The sequence below is a fragment of the Terrapene carolina genome, unplaced genomic scaffold (assembly GCF_002925995.2).
Source record: "Terrapene carolina triunguis isolate 2854851 unplaced genomic scaffold, T_m_triunguis-2.0 Scaffold613, whole genome shotgun sequence".
NCBI classification, from domain to species: Eukaryota; Metazoa; Chordata; order Testudines; family Emydidae; genus Terrapene; species Terrapene triunguis.
The window spans coordinates 389,296-409,894 of NW_020664964.1; the positions used below are offsets into that span (position 1 = coordinate 389,296).

At 43.7% G+C, this 20,599-nt stretch overlaps 1 protein-coding gene across 2 annotated transcripts; it reads right to left on the reverse strand.

Moving 5' to 3' along the window:
• Positions 1-1,660: 1,660 nt before the first annotated feature.
• PDCD6 (programmed cell death 6) lies at positions 1,661-19,051 on the reverse strand. 2 transcript variants are annotated; one of them, XM_026659245.1, is made up of 6 exons: positions 18,885-19,051; positions 16,136-16,197; positions 8,681-8,725; positions 6,434-6,592; positions 3,956-4,065; positions 1,661-2,204 (listed from the first exon to the last, which is right to left on the reverse strand). In XM_026659245.1, exons 1-6 carry the CDS (start codon positions 18,971-18,973, stop codon positions 2,106-2,108), a joined length of 564 nt encoding a protein of 187 aa, XP_026515030.1. In that variant the 5' UTR covers positions 18,974-19,051; the 3' UTR covers positions 1,661-2,105. The 2 variants fall into 2 exon arrangements, with proteins under 2 accessions (XP_026515030.1, XP_026515031.1); XM_026659246.2 differs by having other exon boundaries at positions 6,440-6,592; positions 18,885-19,050.
• Between the last annotated feature and the right edge of the window lie 1,548 nt (positions 19,052-20,599).

Here is a 20,599-nt window from a genome sequence, read left to right on the forward strand (position 1 = left end):
TCTTCCCACCCCTTCCCTGCCCCCATTCCAACCCCTTCCCTGAAATCCCCACCCCAACTCTGCCCCCAGGGGTGTGGCGGGGGCTCAGGGCAGGGAGTTGGGGTGCAGGAGGGGTGCGGCAGGGTGCTCAGGGCAGTGTGTTGGGGTGCAGGAGGGGTGCAGGGTGCAGCGGGGGCTTAGGGCAGGGGGTTCGGCTGCAGAAAGGGTTCGGAGGGTGGGCTCCGGCCCGACACGCACCAGGGGCAGGGCAGGTTCCCTGCCTGCCTGCCCTGCCCCCACGCTGCTCCGGGAAGCCGACAGAACCTGGGGAAGGAGGGGTGCAGGGGTTTGTGTGGCTGTTGCTTCAGGCACCGCCCCCAGCAGCTCCCATTGGCCACGGTTCCCCATTCGGTGGGGAAGGGCGGAGGGGCCACGAGGAGCTCGTGGGCCGCAGAAAATAACCCCGCGGGCCGCATGCAGCCCCCGGGGCGCATGTTTGAGACCCCTCTCCTAGATGAAGGGAGAGGATTGGACAGAAAGGCAGAGGAGGTCTGTTGCTGCCTGATATGCCACCAGCACAGGAACAGCTGGTGCTGGCATTGCCTTCCTTGGTACTGAACTCAACAGATGCTCCAGGGCCAGATCTCTAACTGCCATGTGTGATACCACGGAGTGATTGACAGACAAGCTCCATCCCATGCACCAGCATTCACAGCATGCTGGTCTATGCTACTCCTGCAGGAGGCAGGCAACCTGCAGGAGCAACGATTGGTGTTCTATTACCTTCTCCTCAGAACTCCACACAGCGCAACTTCTCCATCTCTTCAGGGAGGTGCCAGCAGCAAAATGGCAGTACTCTAAACCTGAGGGCAACCTCCAATCCAATGTAGCCCTCAGTGCTGAAGCAGGGCCCATGGCTTGTTTGAGCAGGTGCTGCTTTAGGCAAAGATCCCTCAAAGTAAATAGAGTAAAACGCTAGGAGTCTGTACTTAGCTAAAAAAGGTAGAGACCCCCAGGCATTCCCAGGTGAAGTTTTCTATCAGAGGGGCTAGTGAAACAAAAATTTCTATTTCTAATGGGGAGAAGAAAAGGAAAAGTTAGATATTTACCTAACTATACTGCTTATATTACACCTAAAGGTAAGACATACAGAGGCACTGCTGGTAGCTCTGACTCAGACTAAGGGTGGTTGAGAAAGAACTGAGGCAGGGTGGGGGAGGTTTGGTCGCACAACGCTAGTTAACTGCTACTGGCGGCGCAAGACAGGGAGGGTGCATATGTGGCCAAACCGGGCACTGCTGTTTGAATTCTCCACGGGGGCGCAGAATCACCTCAAGTGGAGCATCCACAGGGACATCACTCAAAGAAGAATCTGCACTTAGCTAAGAACCAAACAATAGAAAACTGAACTGGAACTAAATTGGTCAGGCATAGCAGGGAGCAGATGTTAAAAGGAGGCTCCAACTCAAACCCACCCATGATGAGTAAAGAACTAAGGGTATGGACAATTGCTGGCTATTGAGTCTGGCAGGAAGGCAAGCTTGCTCTCCTGCTGATGAGGCCATTCAATGACTCAGCACACCTGAGGCTTAAGCTCAGACATGAGGCACAAGAGCAGGGATCTATCAGAGCTGCCTTTGGAGAAATATCCTTATGCACAAAAACTGGACAGGACAGTGTGACTGTCTAATGTCTTTACTGTTTTAAATTCTGTATTAAAAATTAATACATTAAATTCTTATAAAAAGTAAGGCACATGCAAACCATGTTGTGCAACTTCTGTCTGACCTTTAAATCCCTTTTAATTAACAAGCATTATTACTTTAATTTGGCATTTCTAAAAAAATATTTGTTCCCCATGCATGATAATCTGGAAAAAAGTTTGTAGCACCCACAGCACAAACAATTCTAAACTTTGCACTAACTGTTGATATGGCCATTGTTGCTACAGTAATACAACATAAAAGCTGAGCAGCTTGAGTACAAACAGATTCTGAAGCTGGTGACACACAATTTAAGAGAATGAAACAAGTTATATCCATTTTAGTCATATTCAGTAAGTGACAAGATTTGGCAACTCCAGTCTTTGTATCACTAACGTTCAATCTCATTTGCACTGGTCACTGTCATACAATGCCAAAGACCATGGAAAGATATTGTTCATAAGACACTTGAATCCAGCCATCCTGATCAGTATCATAGCGCCTGAATACATCAGTCAGCCTCTGGAAAGAAACAGAAAACATTACTGAATATAGGGAAAGTGTTCAGATGAATGTAAACTGAGGTTTCTGGGATGCATTTCCAGCAAGAACAGATTAAGAGCATTCCCTAGGGTGATTGTTTAGGAATTTAGATTCAATGACTAAGATAAAGGTGGTTCTCTTTGCTCTTACCTGGTGGGCTGGTGGATGAATAAGCTTCCCCCTCACACCTCTCTGTGACATACCATGTCTTGAATTACATTTTATGTATAATAATATGTAGCCTTTGAATTGTATACATTTTCTTTAGCATCCAGCTCAATGTTTGTTAATACATGACTGCCAAGAAATTCAGGGGGCAAAATTACTTCTCCATTGGACAGATTCTCAGGCTGGTTCAACAAGCACCTTTGTACATTTGAAAAGCAAACCTTGTTCTCTCTTATAAGCTTGGTGGGTCATGTGCTATATCATACTTGCATGTAAATAACCATGCGTAGTTATGGTGTTGCATAAAAATAAAGAGGCCTAGTATAAAAATACTATGGAAACAAGTTACCACTTTAATAATTTCACTATAACCAGCAACTATGCCTGTCAATCATTAAACATCTCTACTATATTAAACCAGAGTTTGGAATTACAATGCATAAGGCTGTGGATACTGAGTAACATTGCAAATGTTTTTAGAAAACTACTGATGGTTCTGCAGCAGGAAGACAGAACCACCAATACTATAGAACTAAAGAGATGACCCACAAAGAACAAAATGAAAATACTACTTGTCACTCACTCCCTTTTCTGCATGCTGCACATTTGTCCACACCTTGTGGAATAAACACTGACAGTAAGGAAGAAACATCACTCAGAATGCTGCAAAACTTTAGACAGTTTGGTGTTTTAGCACCACCTTGTCTCACTGAATCCTCCAGATTGTTTTCTGAATACCATAGTAACAGAGGAACGCTGAGAGCTTTTCAGTGAGAGATCATTTAGTCCTGCAGTGTGGGCTAAATGAAAAATCTGGAATGCTGACTGAATGATTGAAATTCAGCTCTGAATTAAGCTTTAAAATACAATTCTATATTGAGGAGTGGCTACAAAAATATGATGGCTTCTTACACACACAATTTATGTGCAGAGTCAGTTATATCGGCTTACTTTACAGATAAAGATTTTGCTACGTTTTACTTCTATTGGGCTTGCAGAGCCAATACAACTATGCAAGAACAACTGAAATAATAAGAATTAATTAGATTCTAGTCAGCAGGACAAATTCTATTTTAGTTACACCTGTGCACCCCAAAAGACAACAATGGGGTTGCATGAATGTAAGCTGAGGCCAAATCTGGACTGGACAGTCTTCATTGCCACGAGCCACAAGATAAGAATGCAGCTTGGCTTTCAAAGGCCAGGATGAGTTTTGCAAGGCCAGCAGAAAGTTAAAAAAAAAAAAAAGGCAAGTTTTTCTCTAGAAGGCAAACACTAAGTCACTTTTCAGACAAGAAGCACTTAAGACATTGAGGTCTGTCATTTTGCACTTATTTGTATTATAGTAATGCCAAGAGGCCTCAAAGCATTTCAGGGCTCAAAAATAGAGCTTTAAGATTTTTCAAGGTTGATCAACACAAGGATGTATATAAGCACAGCACAGCATTCCTAGGAGGTACTACATTAGTCATGTCAAATTAAATTCCTGATCCAGCACATGCTTCAACTTCTGTACAAATCATGGCTTCCCATTTTGACAGTAGATGTATTTCTTCTATTACCTGCAACACAACACAGCACTGAATGAAGTCATCAAAAGCAATTTGCCCTCTTCCTTGTCTGTCAAATTTCCGAACAAGGATATCATAGAATTGATCAGATAGTCGATATCCTTGGAAGAAAAAAAAGATTACAAGATTTACATGACCAAAGCTGGGTAGTTTATATAAGAGCATTATAACACACAAAAGCAAACGTGCATAAGTTATGTTGCGACAAATAGACAAGAGTCATTAAATAAATGTAAAAGTTGTAGAACAGTAATCAAACTTAAATGGATATTAGAATATATTCATCTACTGAAGAAAATGCTCCAACAAAATAGAAGCAATATAAAAAACATGTAATGATTAAGAACATGACAAAAGAATGAATTGCAAACTCAATGAAATGAAATACTACAACCAATTTTAAATGATTATGCTGTTAGAAGGAAAATTAAAACAAGTCTTTAGGGCTGTGCTCAACGTATTTTGTATTTAAACATTTTAATATCCTTTTTCATTGAAGTCAATTGAACAAATTGTTATCCTCTGCATCAAGAGAGAATGTAACTGTGCTGTAATAGGATGGCACAAGCTGTTGTTTCCAAATGCCATTTTCTGTTGTAGTCACAACTTCCAATTACTGCTAGGTGATACAAATGCCATGACGGAGCAGCCAGGAAGACCAGGAGTTTTGCTAATTACACAGTGAATTATTTTCAACCAATATTTTCTTGTTTGAAACACCTGATCTTTTAACAAAGCTCACTTAAGAGTAAGCTTAGCATGTGAGAATGTTAATACTTCATGTTTATAGAAACACTTTATCACAAGGTCTGAAAAGTGTTTTTAGAAAAGTGGGCAAATTATCTCATTTTACAGATGAGGAAGTGGGGATAATGTTAAGTGGGTTTGAGAGGAATTACTTAAATATTCTGAGGTCTTATGTCAAGTAAAGAAGAGACCCTCTGGGGCACTTCTAGCAGAAGCTCTGTCACGCACAGAGAAAAGCTCTGGAACATGTTCTACTAGCAGCCTACCAGAGTACAATGAAAGAAGGGATACAGTCAGTTGTGTGCAGCAAGACTCTCATAAGATCCCTTTGATCATGTGGAAATGTCAGTTTACTAGACCCTGTCACAGCTGTGCCTATTGTAGGTTTTCAGACGATATAGGGGGTAGCCCATTTGATAGTTTCTGCACAGCTGCGTGAAGAGGGATGGTTAGAACTGGCTTATCTTTAAAATTCACAAGGATCATTCATTCTCCTTTGAAAGAGGCAGTGAAGAAAGCGTTAGCAATTCAGACACTTTTGTTAACTGTAAATATAGCAGGTAAAACAGCCAATCAGGAGGAATTATCAAAAGGAGGGTTCAGAGCCTGTACAGTTTTTATATCTGAAAATAGATAAAAATAAAAGCTTCCTAATCTCAGCACTTGTAGGGCCTGATCTAAAGCCCAGTGAAGCCAGCGGGTGACTTCCCATTGACTTCAGTGGGCTCTAGACGAGGCCCACATCCTAAGGGGAGGTGTACTAGAAGACCATTATAATAATCTTAAGGTTGTTCTATTTCAGAAGATTTCACTCTTTCCACGGGGGGGGGGGGGGAAGAGAGAGAGGAAGAGAACTCTTCCCCTTCCTCCTTTACCCCCACTCCCCTAGCCTACAAGCTGCTTTACACACTAGCCTAACTCTTAGCAGTTCTGAGGTATACATAATGATGTGGCAATTTAAAGAACTAAATGTTTTAGAGCAATGGTTCTAAATAGATTTGATTCACATTTTAAAAGGAATTCAAATTGCAAAACAGCATGACTTCTCCATAGCAGAATGAAAGTCTTACTTCTCGGCTCTCTATGAGCTGAAGGGTGAAAGCATTATTTAACTTTACATATAAAGGTTAAGAACTTATAATCAAAGCAAGATTTCTAGAATACAATTCAAAAGTTACTTAATATAGTTGAATATTGACAACTTTCACTGGAAATGTATAGGTGCCTCAAGTGTCCCTGAGAAGGGAAACAGGTTTATCCATTTCTCCAACAACTGTTTTTCCTTGTAATTACATTTATTCCTTAAAATACTTGCCAAATTTTAAAGCCTGCACATGCTGTATGACCAATGGCACAGTGAGCCACTGATTAAAACATTTATAACTGAAATGCTGGTAACACTTTTAGGGTGTTTAATAAAGTATGAATTTAAAGAGTTACACTAAGTTTGCACACATTGAAAAATAATTAATGGGAAGCAATTTTATTCAGCAGAAGAGTTCAGATTATCTGTAAGCTGCTCACGGCACAGATGTCAGTCTTTTGTGAAGCACCATATACATCCAAATGATAAATAATAGCTACATTACAACTCAATTATTTCTTACAATTGATTATTCCATTTTGTCACAACTGCAAAGTGGCATAGCCTTAAAGGTATTGTAATCTAATACTGGACAAAACTAGCCGTTATATAGCAAACTATAATTATAAAAAAATTACCAAAACCTGTTAGTGCTTGCTTTAGTTCATTTTTGTCAATCATTCCAGAATTGTCTCTATCATACGTTCGAAAAACATTCTGCCAATCTGAGATATACTTCCAGACTCCAGTGAATTCATTGAAGTTCACGCCACCTTTGTTTTCTCTGTCAAACATGGCTGAAATAAACATAACTGAAGCATTAATACGTAAGAAACTATACTAAAGTCTTTAGTAAGATTTTGCCATCTTCAATAAGAGATGAGTTGGACTGGCTGAGGAGGTGGTAAACAAATGAAGGGGGGGAGAATTTGTGAAAATAGTGCTGACCTGAAGAAAAAGTAGAAGAGTCCATGAAAGCAGACAGGAGAGGAAGTGGTGAAATGGCAAAGAAGGGAAGATAGGGAAAAACAAAGGAAGTAACTGAAGAAGGCAACATGAAAGAGCAATTGTGTGACAGTGAAGTCTCCTAGGGATCAAATCGGTGACAGATTAGCATGAAGGTTTTGCTCTTCTGCAAGGAATTGCAAAGCAAAAGTGGATAGAAAATCCCCCCCGAAGGATTCTTTTGCATTCAAACAGTCTGCAGTGGAAATTTCTATGGCTTGTTTGGACTATAAAAAAAAAAGTTTATTAAACAATATAAGCAGGGTCCTACCAAATTCACAGTCCATTTTGGTCAATTTCACAGTCATAGGATTTTAAAAATCGTAAAATCGCTATTTAAATCTGAAATTCCACAGTGTTGTAATTATAGGGATTCTGATCCAAAAAGGAGTTGGGGGTGGGTTGCAAGGCTTTTGGGGTGGGGGTGGGGGTTGCGGTACTGCTACCCTTACTTCTGCACTGCTGCTGGCGGCGGCTCTGCCTTCAGAGCGGGGGCAGCTGGAGAGCGGGGGCAGCTGGCTGGCAGCAGCAGAGAAGGAAGGATGGCATGGTATGGTATTGCCACGTTTACTTCTGTGCTGCTGCTGGCAGAGTGCTGCCTTCAGAGCTGAGCACCTGGCCAACAGCCACCCTCTCCGGCTACCGAGCTCTGAAGGCAGCACAGAAGTGGCAATACTGTGACTCTAAAATACTGTGACCCCCTAAAATAATGTTGTGATCCCCCTGTAACTCCCTTTTGGGTCAGGATCCCCCAGCTTGAGAAACGCTGGTCTACCCTGTGAAATCTGTACACAAAAGACCAGATTTCATGGGGGGACACCAGATTTCATGGTCCGTGAAGTGTTTTTCATGGCTGTAAATTTGGTAGGGCCCTAAATATAAAATAGCACCAGACTGGAGATTTAATTTCAACTATATACTTGAACAGATTTGAGTAAATAATTATAAATACATTGTTTATAAACTGTGTGAGGGAGGAACATAGACATTTTTAAAGTTCCATTTGTTTGTCTCTTGCTATACCACTAACTTGCTACCAGCTTCTTTTGCATTGTGGAGAATTATTCCAATAGTTATCAGAGGCTTTCTGCTTTTCCTCCTCCATTTTGGTCTTTTTTTGAGGTATAACATAGGATCAGTTTTTCTGCTCGATACAGACACTCCCCAGGTTACGCAAACCTGACTTATGCAAATCCGCATTTACGGAAAAAGTCCCGTAAGCTAGAAAGTTTTTTTTTTTTTTTTTGCGTAATCGTGGGGTATACGTTCCTGACTTACGCAAAATTCGAGTTACGCAAGGTGTTCCAGAAGGGAACGCTTGCGTAAGTCGGGGAGTGTCCGTATTTGTACTTAGAATAAAAGCTTTAAAATTGTTCCCAGTGACTTACTGGTATTAAACATGAAGACAGTGCTACTGTCAAAAATCTGACTTTTTCCCTACATTTCTGACACTTGCCATTTTCTCAGCTGTCTTTTAATCTTCCCTAAAAGTTGCTCGGGCAAGTGTGTGTGTGGGGGTGTGTGTATATCCATAGTCATTAGTATATTTTCCATAGGTTTTCAAAACAGATGAGGTGTCACTAGGTCTTAGACTTTATTTCTTCCTAATGAATAGCTTTTTTGGAACGGGGTTACCGGAAGGGAGAACTGAAGTTTGTATTAATGATGTTCATAGTGTTACAAACAAAGCAGCTGCAAAGATCAGCTATAAAGAATACATTATACATTGTACCATGTACTTTCAGTTTACTGTTGATCTAAAATGGATGTAACTAAGTGCTGCAGCATGTGAAAACCTTAGCCATCAGCTATAGGAGATAATAAAAATGTTATTTAAAATTACATACTCAGGATATGTCTCATTGTACAGTTGTACTTACACAGGATTGACCTGACAGTTGCTGGATTAAATGGAGTCCATGTTCCTGAAACAGACAGAAAAGCAGCACGGTGAAGCTTTAAGATGAATAGGAAAAATAACCATAATTAAAAAAAAACAAAAAACACCCAGATGACAACCTAGCTAGAAAGTTCAGAGCTAGATCTCGTGGAGGCAATAAACAAAATAATAAGGATGTGATATCTAAGGGCTTGTCTTCACGTACGGTGCAGCTGTGCCGCTTTAGAGAAGATGCTACTATGCCAATAGCAGAGCTCTCCCATTGACATCACTATATGGGAGGGTTAGGTCGGTATAACGACATCGCTCACGCTCCTGAGTGATGTAGTTATACCAATATACAGTAACTCCTCACTTAAAGTCGTCCCGGTTAACGTTGTTTTGTTGCTGATCAATTAGAGAACATGCTCGTTTAAAGTTGTGCAATGCTCCCTTATAACATCGGTTGGCAGCCGCCTGCTTTGTCCACTGCTTGCAGGAAGAGCAGCCCGTTGCACCTAGCTGGTGGGGGCTTGGAACCAGGGTGGATTGGCAGCCCCCTATCAGCTCCCTGTTCCCCTAAATTCCCTGTGTGGCAGCTGCCCAGCAGGCTATCAATTGCCAGCAGTTCAGCTGTCACTCCCCCCACTGCCATGTGCTGCTCTTGCCCTCTGCCTTAGAGCTGCTCTCCGGAGCCTCCTGCTTGCTGTGCAAGGGGGGGGAAGAAGGGGGCCAATGTCAGGGTGTTGTCGTCCCCCCCCGTCCATAGAGCGGGGGGGGACATGACGGGGCTCAGGACGGAGTGTGTGTATGTATGTATATATATTATAGTCTTTTGTCTGGTGAAAAAAATTTCCCTGGAACCTAACCGCCCTAATTTACATTAATTCTTATGGGGAAATTGGATTTGCTTAACATTGTTGTGCTTAAAGTCGCATTTTTCAGGAACATAACGTTGTAGTTAAGTGAGGAGTTACTGTAGGTCTCTAGTGTACACTTAGTGGCCTTAGTTTCAGGCAATCTATGGATTTTTTTTTTCTGACCAACATTTTATAACTTTTGCATACTAATAGGAAAGTAACTCATTCTGCAGGTTGTTGAGACACTACTGCAAGAATCAGGAAGGAATTTTTTTTCTCCCTTGTTACACAAGCGATAAGCAATTTTAAAGGCATATAAAGGAGAGGACAATATGTGTGTGTCTTCATCTGAAGTACTGGCAATATAAAAACTGGATTTACCATCTCATCCAGTATGTTAAGTACTATGTGCATATAATTAAACGTTTAAAAGAAGAATGTCCAATGGAATCCTTTGTTAAATACAAAACATAAATAGGGATTTTAGTCTTTTAAGTGCTTTGCTTTATTTTACAGAAGAGTCAATAGTTCTTTATCCAATGAACTTTTAGGCTGGCATTAGAATTCAAACTTCAGATTTTCTATTAGCGTTAGAGTAAGACCTTTGATAACATTTGACCTGAGCATGCATAGAAGCTGTGATTTTAAAAAATATCTTTTAGTTTTCTTCACCAAATTTACTGCATTACTCCTCATGGAAGCCACAGTCAATATTTCAAGTTTTATAGTTATCCTCAGTCATTCTTTAAATGAAAGAGTATATTTCCATGCTTGTCTACCTCAAGAAGGGATGAACATATTTTGCTCAAATTTTCTCATGTTCTCTAAGTCAGTATCTAGCAGGAGAAGTTTTAGCCCGAAACTACAGTATAATATTTGAGTAAATAGTGAGGAAATAGAGTAAAAATATAAAAGTCTAGTTAACCAAAGTATTCAGTATTACAAATGTTGAATTGCTTTTACGGTTAAGCCTCACACCCAATATCATCACCTCATCAATTGGATGAGAGAGCTGCCCCTAAGATTTCAGTTTCCTGTAATATTATGTTCCTAATTCTCCAAATATTACTACCTTCTAGCAGAGAGAAACTGAGGACTTGAGTTAATGTAAATAATAAACAGGGAAAAGCTTTCAAAGTGTATAAAAATCACATGAAAAGAATAGTAATGGGTACAGAAATAGTTGCCTTGCAGTTCAGCTTTACTGTGTCTGAAGCAAAATTGCTTCTTCCTCTGTCCAAATAGACACACAGGTCACAAACCAAGTCTGAGTGGGTTGCAACCTGCACGAGAGTGTAATATAGATTAGCCATAGATCTAGAAATAAAGGACAAAGTCTAAACTATGTTTTTTCCATTGTAAATTTAGTCAAACAGCTGGTTTTTCTCCCCACACCTATTCCCCTACTTATTTTAGGCAAGTCCTTGCCTTTATGTAAAGACTCCCTTTAATAAAATATGGTTTTAGTGTCACTTAAACTTGTGTCACATATCAACTGGTATCTTACATCCTTTGCCAAGCATCCCCTAAACTGGTATTGGACTAAAAGCTTATTCCCCTTTAGAAAGAGAACTCAACATATTACTGTTCTTCCCCGTTCCAGCGCCTGGGCCATAACACCAATAAGTAATTATAGTAATATCACAAGCGGAACATTTTAGAAAATGTTCAACTATGAAAGTTAATGAGAAATTAGATCTAGGAGTGGAGAAGACTTGTGGCACATTTACGAGACATGTTTCTTACAGGGCTTTGGAGCTGTGCTCCGGCTCTAGACAAAAACCTGCAGCTCCACTGTTCCGGAGCTGCTCCAGCTCCGCTCCAAAGCCCTGGTTTCTTATAGAGGACAACGAATATTCCTAGCCATTCAGGGAGACTTGTCCACACCACTGATAAATCCCTATTGACTGTATCAGTTGGCCTGTGTGTGTTCGTGCACACTAAACAGTTTCCATCAATTTGCCAAGACATTTCTACTTACAGTACAGGAAAGAATTCAAGCAGGTCACATGTTTCATCCTGAGAGAAACTTTGTGCAAAAGAGACATGGGAGGTGGTAAATCTTGCAACTTAACAGTGGCCACTGTAATTGGCAGGGCAATAGTTCTATAATAAGAAATTTATACTAAAAGAGAAGACTGTGTATTTGTAGTTTCTTGAACAGACAGTTGTGACAAAATGGGTATTTTCCCTTGTTATGTTGTATGTGAGCCTATGTGAGTCTTACTTTTGAGCCTGTGTGAGTTTTACTGTTTTGCATGAATACTGCACGTGCCTCAGTTTCCCTGTGTGTTGCACCAATGTCTCAGTGGTGGGAATAAGGGTGTGAGACTTTGGCTTAGACCCCTGGGGCAGGTGAGGCTGCTCCAGCTGCCTTCATGTATGCTATGGCCGGTGCCCTTCATAACCTGAGACCCAGGAGGGGGATGCAAACAGGCGACAACCAGGTGACTCTTTGCCCGGGAAGCGAGACAAAGACCAAGATGAGGAGCAATGGGGGAGGAGGGTGTCGTCTGAGGTCAGGTCCCTGGAAGCTGGGCAGTCTGCTTGGGGGGACTGGAGAGGGGAGTCCAGGATGTCTGACCTGAGATTCCAAGATGGACTTGGCTGAAAGTCACTCATTTCTGTTATACATGCTAGCTGAGAGTCACAGCTGACTGCGGAGCTGGGGTGCAGGGCTCTCTGGCTTCCCCAGGAGCCCCGCCCGGGTGGACTTGCTGCAGGAAGCGCATGGTGTGGAAGGGGATGCTGAATGCTCCAAGGTCAGGCCCAGTAAGGTCGAAGCTGTGTAAGCTTCTTGCCCTGGCAACAGTATGCTCAGAGAGAGGAGGCATGCTACACCAGAGTCCTGGCTGGCTTCATATGGAGTAGTTCCAGAGCATCGCCCTGGTGACTCTGTGACAACAGTGAAAAGCCTATGTACTGCCAGCAAATAAGAGTTGGTGGGAGGGATAGCTCAGTGGTTTGAGCATTGGCCCGCTAAACCCAGGGTTGTGAGTTCAATCCTTGAGGGGGCCACTTAGGGATCAGGGGCAAAAATCTGTCTGGGGATTGGTCCTGCTTTGAGCAGGGGGTTGGACTAGATGACCTCCTGAGGTCCCTTCCAACCCTGAGATTCTATGATTCTGTAAGAGACTTCCATGGAGAGCAGAGGCCCAAGCCATTATTTTTGTAGAATTTAGGTTTTCAATATGCTTTGTGGCCTGTTTTCATTCATTGCCAGTGATATGCTCAGTTATGAGGATGACCTTCCAAACATGAACCAATGCCATGCTGACATCCGAATCTGCAGACAGCACCAATGGTTGTTACTGCTGCTCAAAAGAAGCAGGGTGGTGAAAACAACTCCCCCAAGAAAAATAACCCAGTAGTTTTTTTGTCTGGTTCTTTTTCTTGAACTCATCACTGTGATTTACATAAACCCAACAGCCATTCATAAGAACATAAGAATGGTCATACGGGGTCAGACCAATGGTCCATCTAGCCCCATAGCCTAGCTTCTGACAGTAGTTGGTGCCAGATGCCTCAGAGGACATGAGCAGAACAGGGCAATTTATCAAGTGATACATCCCGTCATCAACTCCCAGCAGTCAGAGGTTTAGGAACACAGAGCCAGGGACCATCTTAGCTAATAACCATTGATAGATCTATCCTCCATGAACTTATCTAATTCCTTTTTGAACCTAGTTATACTTTCAGCCTTCACAACATCCCCTAGCAACAAGTTCCACAAGTTGACTATGCGTTGTGTGAACAAGTACCTCCTTATGTTTGTTTTAAACCTGCTGCCTATTAATTTCACTTTCTCCACACCAGTCAGGCTTTTACAGACCTCTATTATATCCCCTCTTACTCATCTCTTTTCCAAGCTGAACAGTCCCAGTCTTTTTAATCTCTCCTCATATGAAAGCTGTTCTATACCCATAATCATTTTGTTGCCCTTCTCTGTAACTGTCCCAATTCTAACATATCTTTTTTGAGATGGGACGACCAAAACTGCATGCAGTACTTGTGGGCATACCAGGGATATATAAAGTCGCATTATGATACTTTCCATCTTATTTATCTATCCCTTTCCTAACATTCTGCTAGCTTTTTTGATTGCAGTTACACATTGAGCAGATGTTTTCAGAGATCTACACACGACTTCAAGATCTCTTTCTTGAGCGGTAACAGCTAATTTAGATCCCATCATTTTGTATGGATAGTTGGGATTATGTTTTCCAATATGCATTACTTTGCATTTATCAACATTGAATTTCATCTGCCATTTTATTGCCCAGTCACCCAGTTTTGTGAGATCCCTTTGCAGTCTGCTTTGGAGTCAACTATCTTGAGTAATCTTATATCATCTGCAAATTTTGCCACCTCACTGTTTACCCCCTTTTCTAGATCATTGATGAATATACTGAACAGCACTGTCCCAGTACAGATTCCGGGGGGAACACCACTATTTACCTCTCTCCATTCTGAAAACTGACCATTTATTACTATCCTTTGTTTCCTTCCTTTTAACAAAAAATTGATCCATAAGAGGACCTTCCCTCTTAGCCCACGACCGCTTACTTTGCTTAAGGCCTTTGGTGAGGGACCTTGTAAAAGGCTTTCTGAAAGTCCAAATACACTATATCCACTGGATCACCATTGCCCACAAGTTTACTGACCCCATCAAAGAAATCTAATAGATTGGAGAGGCATGATTTCCCTTTACAAAAGCTGTGTTGACTCTTTCCCAATATGTCATGTTCGTCTAGGTGTCTGATAACTTTGTTCTTTACTATAGTTTCAAAATTGCCTGGTACTGAAGTTAGGCTTACCAGCCTGTAATTGCCAGGATCACCACTGGAGACTTTTAAAATCAACTGCCATTATATCCTGGGAGAAGGGAGTAGGTGGAATTGAGACTGGTTTGGGATGCTTGGTTTGTTAGAATACAGAAACTTAAGGAATGTGGGCAAGATATCTGTTAATGCATTTATATAAACTGCCTAGCTCATCTGTTTTTCAGTCTTTCCAGTGCTGAATTCCTAAGTGGTGATTTCTCATATAACTATATCCAATGTTCAAACTGCTAACCAATACTGTAAACAGGCAAGGAAGAAAGGCATACAGAAATTTTGGCAGTTGTGTAACAACACTGAAGTGGGTCACTGGGAAAAAAGGTTAATTTGAGGAATTTAAAGTAAAAGAGCTGGCAAAGACAGGTTTCCAAAACTACTGTAAACAAATTGTGAACAAAAACAGCGACCCAAATTTCTTCAGTTTCTCTATTTTTACCACAATTTTAAAGTTTCACCCTTTCAAGCAGGCTATTCTAGTTATGGGAAAAAGAATAGGTGATACAGTGAGTAGATCCTATTATACCAGGTAAACAACTAATTTATTTTTGCTATTAGTCAGAAGACTTATAAAATAATGGCATTTTGTACTCCACAGTAAGTTTTGTTTCCTAGGTATATTCCAAGTCAGATGATTAGTAACAAAAATTATATTTTGTTCCTGCTAGCACTGCAACTCAAATGTCACTTGGCCTCACCTTCACCACAGAACCCTTGTGCAGGAAGGGTGACAGAATTAAACTTTGCAACTTTCCCACATGACAGGAAATGGGGATACAACAAACAGCTACCCAACGTGAGCCTCTTAGATGTTCCAGAAAAAGGCATGAAATTACCAGAAAACTCTGCCCACTGTAGTTAGACATCAAAGATGTATGAGCAGCACCTCATAGTCAAATGTAACCAAGGCTTGTCTACACTTGAAATACTACAGTGGGACTGGAAGAGCTCAGTGTGGCTTGAAAGCTTGTCTCTCTCACCAGCAGAAGTTGGTCCAATAAAAGATATTGCCTCACCTACCTTATCTCAGGAAGCCCTAATGCCAGACTAAATAAATGGCTTTGTGAAGCACTAATGAGAACACTTTACCACCTCCTCCTTCCTTCTGTAACATCCAGTTATTTCTCTCTCTATTAAAACCATCACTGACCATTAGACCTCTTACCATCCTAATTTCCTGCACCAAGGTATGCCACAAAGATTACATGTGCAGCAAGACAGGTTCAAAGTGCTCCTGTAAAATTTTCCTGGACTATACACTGGTCCTAGTTAAAAAAATGAAGGGCACATTCAGAAGCGATGAGTGAGTAATATGGATCATGATTACACCTTAATTCCTGTGAACACAAGGACAGCTGGAGGATGCTATACTTATGCTTTTTCTCTCTAGAAAAAAAATTCCAGTGCAGAGAAACTGACAACAGGAGCTGAGCTTGTGCTATTAAACACATCAAAAACCTAACAGAGAACATTTAATTAAAAAAAAAAATCCAGTTCCTCTTTAAGGTCTGAAAAAAGGAAACCTCTGGGGGCTATGAATTATGCATCTCATCTGTCTCTGATTTTTGTTTTGCTCCCTTTTTTATTCACTTCTCGGTCGATCGTCCACTGCAGAATTGCTCCCTACTATAGGTTCAGATTTTCAGTTTCCTTTGTACTTCTTAGAAGAGATATAACTCATGTAACCAAAAGGGGGGATAAGAAATGCATATGCTAAATGTATAAGAAGCTTTTTTCTTTTTGCTAAGTCACACTTACCATTGGATAATGCCTGCTGAAGTTCACTGTCAGATATTACTCCACTCCTGTCTTTATCAACCCTGCAAACAAATACAAATTTTAAAGATTTCACTTAAAACAATTTTCTTAAGTTACACATTTTAAAATGAGAGAATTTCAGTAATAGTTTGAAAACTGTTCTTTTAATCAGAAAAAAATTAAAAAGGAGAAAATTGATACTAATTACAGTCCAGGTCCAGCAAAAACTTAGGCCTTGTCTACACTAGAGTTTTGTTGACAGAAGTCAGGTTTTGTTGAAAAAACAGTGGAGGTGTACACACTTCAATGCTCCTTCCACCAACAAAACTCTCCTGCTTTGCTAGTGAAATAAAACCACCTTGACGAGAAGTGTAGAGCTTTTTACAGTGAAGTTATATCGACAAAGTGTCAGTGTGGACACTGTGGTTGGTTATATCGCTATAAATGACCTCCAGGATGTTCCCAAAATGCCCATCCTGACTGCTCTGGTCAGCAGTTCAAACTCCGCTGCCCTGCAATCAGGTACATAGGCATTCACCCCTCTCCCTTTAAAGGTGCAGGAATTTTTGAAATTCTGCTTTCTGTTTGCTCGGCGTAGAGAGCTCATATCGCATCTTCCCATCTGACCATGGCGGCTCCATGAACCAAATGTTCTCCCGTTTGAAGCACACTGGAGCTGTTGGATCTGCTGAGTATATGCGGAGGGGAGACTGTGCAGTCCCAGCTCCACTCCAGCAAACATCAATGGGCTGAAGCAGGCGTACCAGGAGGCAAGAGAGGCAAAGAGTCGCTCTGGTGCTGCGCCGAAGACCTGCCGCTTCTATAAGGAGCTGGACGCCATCCTCACCTGCTACCCAATCTCCACGAACCCCATGGATAATTCAGCGGGGCTGGAGACAGTGGAGAGTGGAATCAACCCTGAGGACGAAGTAGTGGACGAGGAGGTTGAGTTAGAGGACGAGATGGGACAAGGTTGTCCAGGACCTCATCTTGACCCCAGGGGATTCGAGCCAGTCCCAGCACTGTCTCTAGAGCGCATGATAAGGAGAAGGGAGATCTGGTAAGCCATCTTTTTGAGTTGATGCTGCTCAGTTATATGAGATAGAGCTGTCCTTTGCTTTGTTATATTCTAGAAGTGGGTGAAGGGATAGAAATTTACACAACTAGCAGTTTTTGCGTGTGCTTCACATTCCCCTGTGCAGCTAAGCAGTGCTGCAGAACAGTCTGCAACCATCTGCACCAGGCAGGCAAGTCACCATACGGTTCTCCCAGTCATCATAAACCGAGCTATCTATGTTTCTAATGATCGAATCTCCCATTATATCACAGTGGGATAGCTACCCACAGTGCACTACACTCACTGTTGATGATAGAGCATAACTGTGGATACGCTCCACCGACTGAAGGAGTGTCATGTAATTATACCGCTCTTTGATCATCAGCATAACTTGCTCAACAAAACTCTGAAGTGTAGACAAGGCCTTACGCACATGCTTAACTTGACTGGTATGAACAGTCCCACTGAAGTCAGAGAGGCTACTTGCAGTAATAAAATTAAGCATTTTTAAGTATTTGTAGAATTGGGGCCTAAAAGTTGTTTTCTTATCCTGCCTGCTAAAATAAGAAATCTTGTCTTCTATAAAGCCATTCATTACAAAGCTGCTTATTATGTAAATATTTTACAGGTATCACAAATATAAAGCTTTTAACTGGTGATAAAAAGTACCAAGGGCCACAGGAATAGGAAGAATAATCATGAATAGAAATACATATAGGTACAGTTATGAATGAATAGTCAAAGACACTGGTAAGCCACCGAAAAAAGCAAACGTAGTTTGGGTATATGCCACAGAAGACAATCAACTCAACGATATTTAAAATGAGTGTGAAAACCTGCGCAATGAACACTGAACTAACGTAAAAGAAAAGCCAGGAAATAGATAGATGAAAGAAACCCATATTATTAAAACCAAGCAGGTGGAGCACTGCAAGTACTGAGAGTGACCTTTGGAGGAAAAATAATCAATATGTGATAATCCCCTAATCATAGGTTTGGGCATAAAACACTTTAAGGATGAGCTATTAATGCCTATATGGGAGAAGTCTTAGAAGAGCACAATGCATGATGCTCATCAAGCGCTCCAGCAAGAGTGAAATACACTGGGGGAACCTACAGTCTGTTTCAGGGTTGCTTTCCCTACCCTCAAAATGAGGATTAGGCCCCACGTTTCTTCTTTGTCCCGCAGGATCCCCAGGAGCTGCGAGTAGCGCTACGCCCAGTACGTGCTCGGCCGCCCTCAGAGCTTGCGGGTCAGGTGGTCCTTCACACACCTCCCACCCTCACCGCTGACATGGGAGGGGCTGCACTTCAGGGCCTGTCCGCACACAGCCGCTGCACGTCCCCCTCAGCCAGGCCAGGGCGGCTAGACCGGAAAGCCCCGGCGCAGACAGGCTGGGCCGGGCTCAATCCTAGTGGGGGCTATTCCCGCACTGCCACAGGTGGAGCCGCCTCCGCCCCGGGGCTGGGCTGGAGGAACTGACCCAGCGACCGCGGTGCTGCACCGGGTCGGACGCGGCCATTGAGGAGAGAGGGGCGGCGAGACTCAGCTGGGTGGGGGCCCGCGGTGGTAGCCGGGTCTCGGCGGGGGTAACTCGGCGGCCCGGGCAGGCTGAGGGGAAGGGCGCCCCGGGGCGTTTGCTGTTGGCGGGGACACCCGGGTAACGGCAGCCGCGTCACCGGGGCTCTCACCTCTGGAACACGCTCCACAGGAAGTTGGGCTCCTGCATACCCGGGCCACCGCCCGCCGGGCCGGGCCGATACTGATACCCTGCTGCCATCGCCCCGCGCGCCGCACAGCCCTGCTCGCTCGCAGCAGCTACCAAGCTCGACAACGGTCACGGGACCGCAAGCTCTTACTTCACTTCCGCTTCCTGCCCTACAGCACAGCGTTCCTGCAGGGATCACATGACTAACCGGCATTGCGAGCGGCCTGGCTCCGCCCCCGGGATTCCACAGCTCGGAGGGGAACGTATCCCATCACCCTCCTGTGGGGATTCTAGGAGAAACCCCGCCCCTTCTTGCCCCAGGCGAATCTTGGAGGCGGAACGGCTCTTCTGACGCAGCTGTTACGCGGGGACCCACCCCCCACCGCAGTGTGGTGTACGCGCGCTCTGTTACCCCGCCCCCGCTGCCGCCACCCTTCTCCGACTCCAGCCCGCTCGCGCAGTGCTGGGGATCTGGTGCCGCCGCCCCCTGTAACGGTCCGAACGGGGCGGGGGAATAGCAGCCACCGGAGCGCGCGGCAAGGGGGGGATGGGGGAGGTGCTGAGGGGCCGGGCCGGTCACTGGCGGTTGGAAACAGGCCCCAGGTGCTTAGCGCCAGCGTGGGTGCGGCTGGGCCCCGCTGTATGCTAGGAGCTAAACCCTGCCCATCGCGTTCTCTGCCCTCGGGTGTAGCCTAAGGGATTGCCCCATTTTGCTTCACCCATAGGGGCCAACTTCCTCTGGCGCCGGAGGGGGCTCGCGCCCCCTGGCCCCGCCCTGACCCCATCCTTGCCCCGCCCCTGGACCTGCCCCCATTCCAACCCCTTCCCCAAATCCCCGCCCCAGCCCCACCTCTTCCCCCAGCGCCGGGTTCCCCCTCCCTCCCTGCCCCACAAAACAGCTGTTTCGCGGCGCAAGGCTGGCTGGCTGGGTGGGTGGGTGGGTGGGAGGGGGAGAAGCAGGACGCCGCAGCGGGCTCGCAGAGGAGGCGGAAGCGGAGGTGAGCTGGAGCAGAGGGGCCGGGCCACGGGGAGCTGCCGGTGGGTGCTCAGCACCCACTAATTTTTCTCCGTGGGTGCTCCAGCCCCGGAGCACCCACGGAGTCGGCGCCTACGGGTTCACCCCTAGTCTAGCCAACCAGAAAGACAATTTTTTCCTCCGAAAATATTTTTCTGGCCTTTCATCAACACTCTGCTTTTCTGACTATGCCGTGCCCATTACATTATCATGTTGGTAAAACAATGGAAATACACATGAATAAATAGTAGATGGTTCATTATTTGCATCAATTAGTACATTATAAGGAAGAGCTGCGAAATCGTCTTTAGACAGACATTCCCTTAGTATACATATTACATCATCTTGAGTCAAATGTGGTGTAACAGATAATTTGGCTAGCCAGTTAAGCACTGTATCTTGGTTACAAGGGCCCATGTGCTTTCCCATGGCTCTAGCCTGCTCTGGTGTAAGAGCTTTACTTCCATGTTTTACCAAGGGGGTTGCCCAGAGTTTTCAAATTGGGTAACTGGTCACCACAGGAGCCAACAGGCATCCTTTCTGTGCAGCTTCCACCTCCTCCCAACTGGGCGGTGCAGAGGGTAGCTGCTTTTTCCCCACACCAATTTTCTGGTGGATGTTCCTCACACCAATCCATTGTTAAGGCAGCCAGGGGGCAACGAGTGTGTGCTGTGGACCTGCGG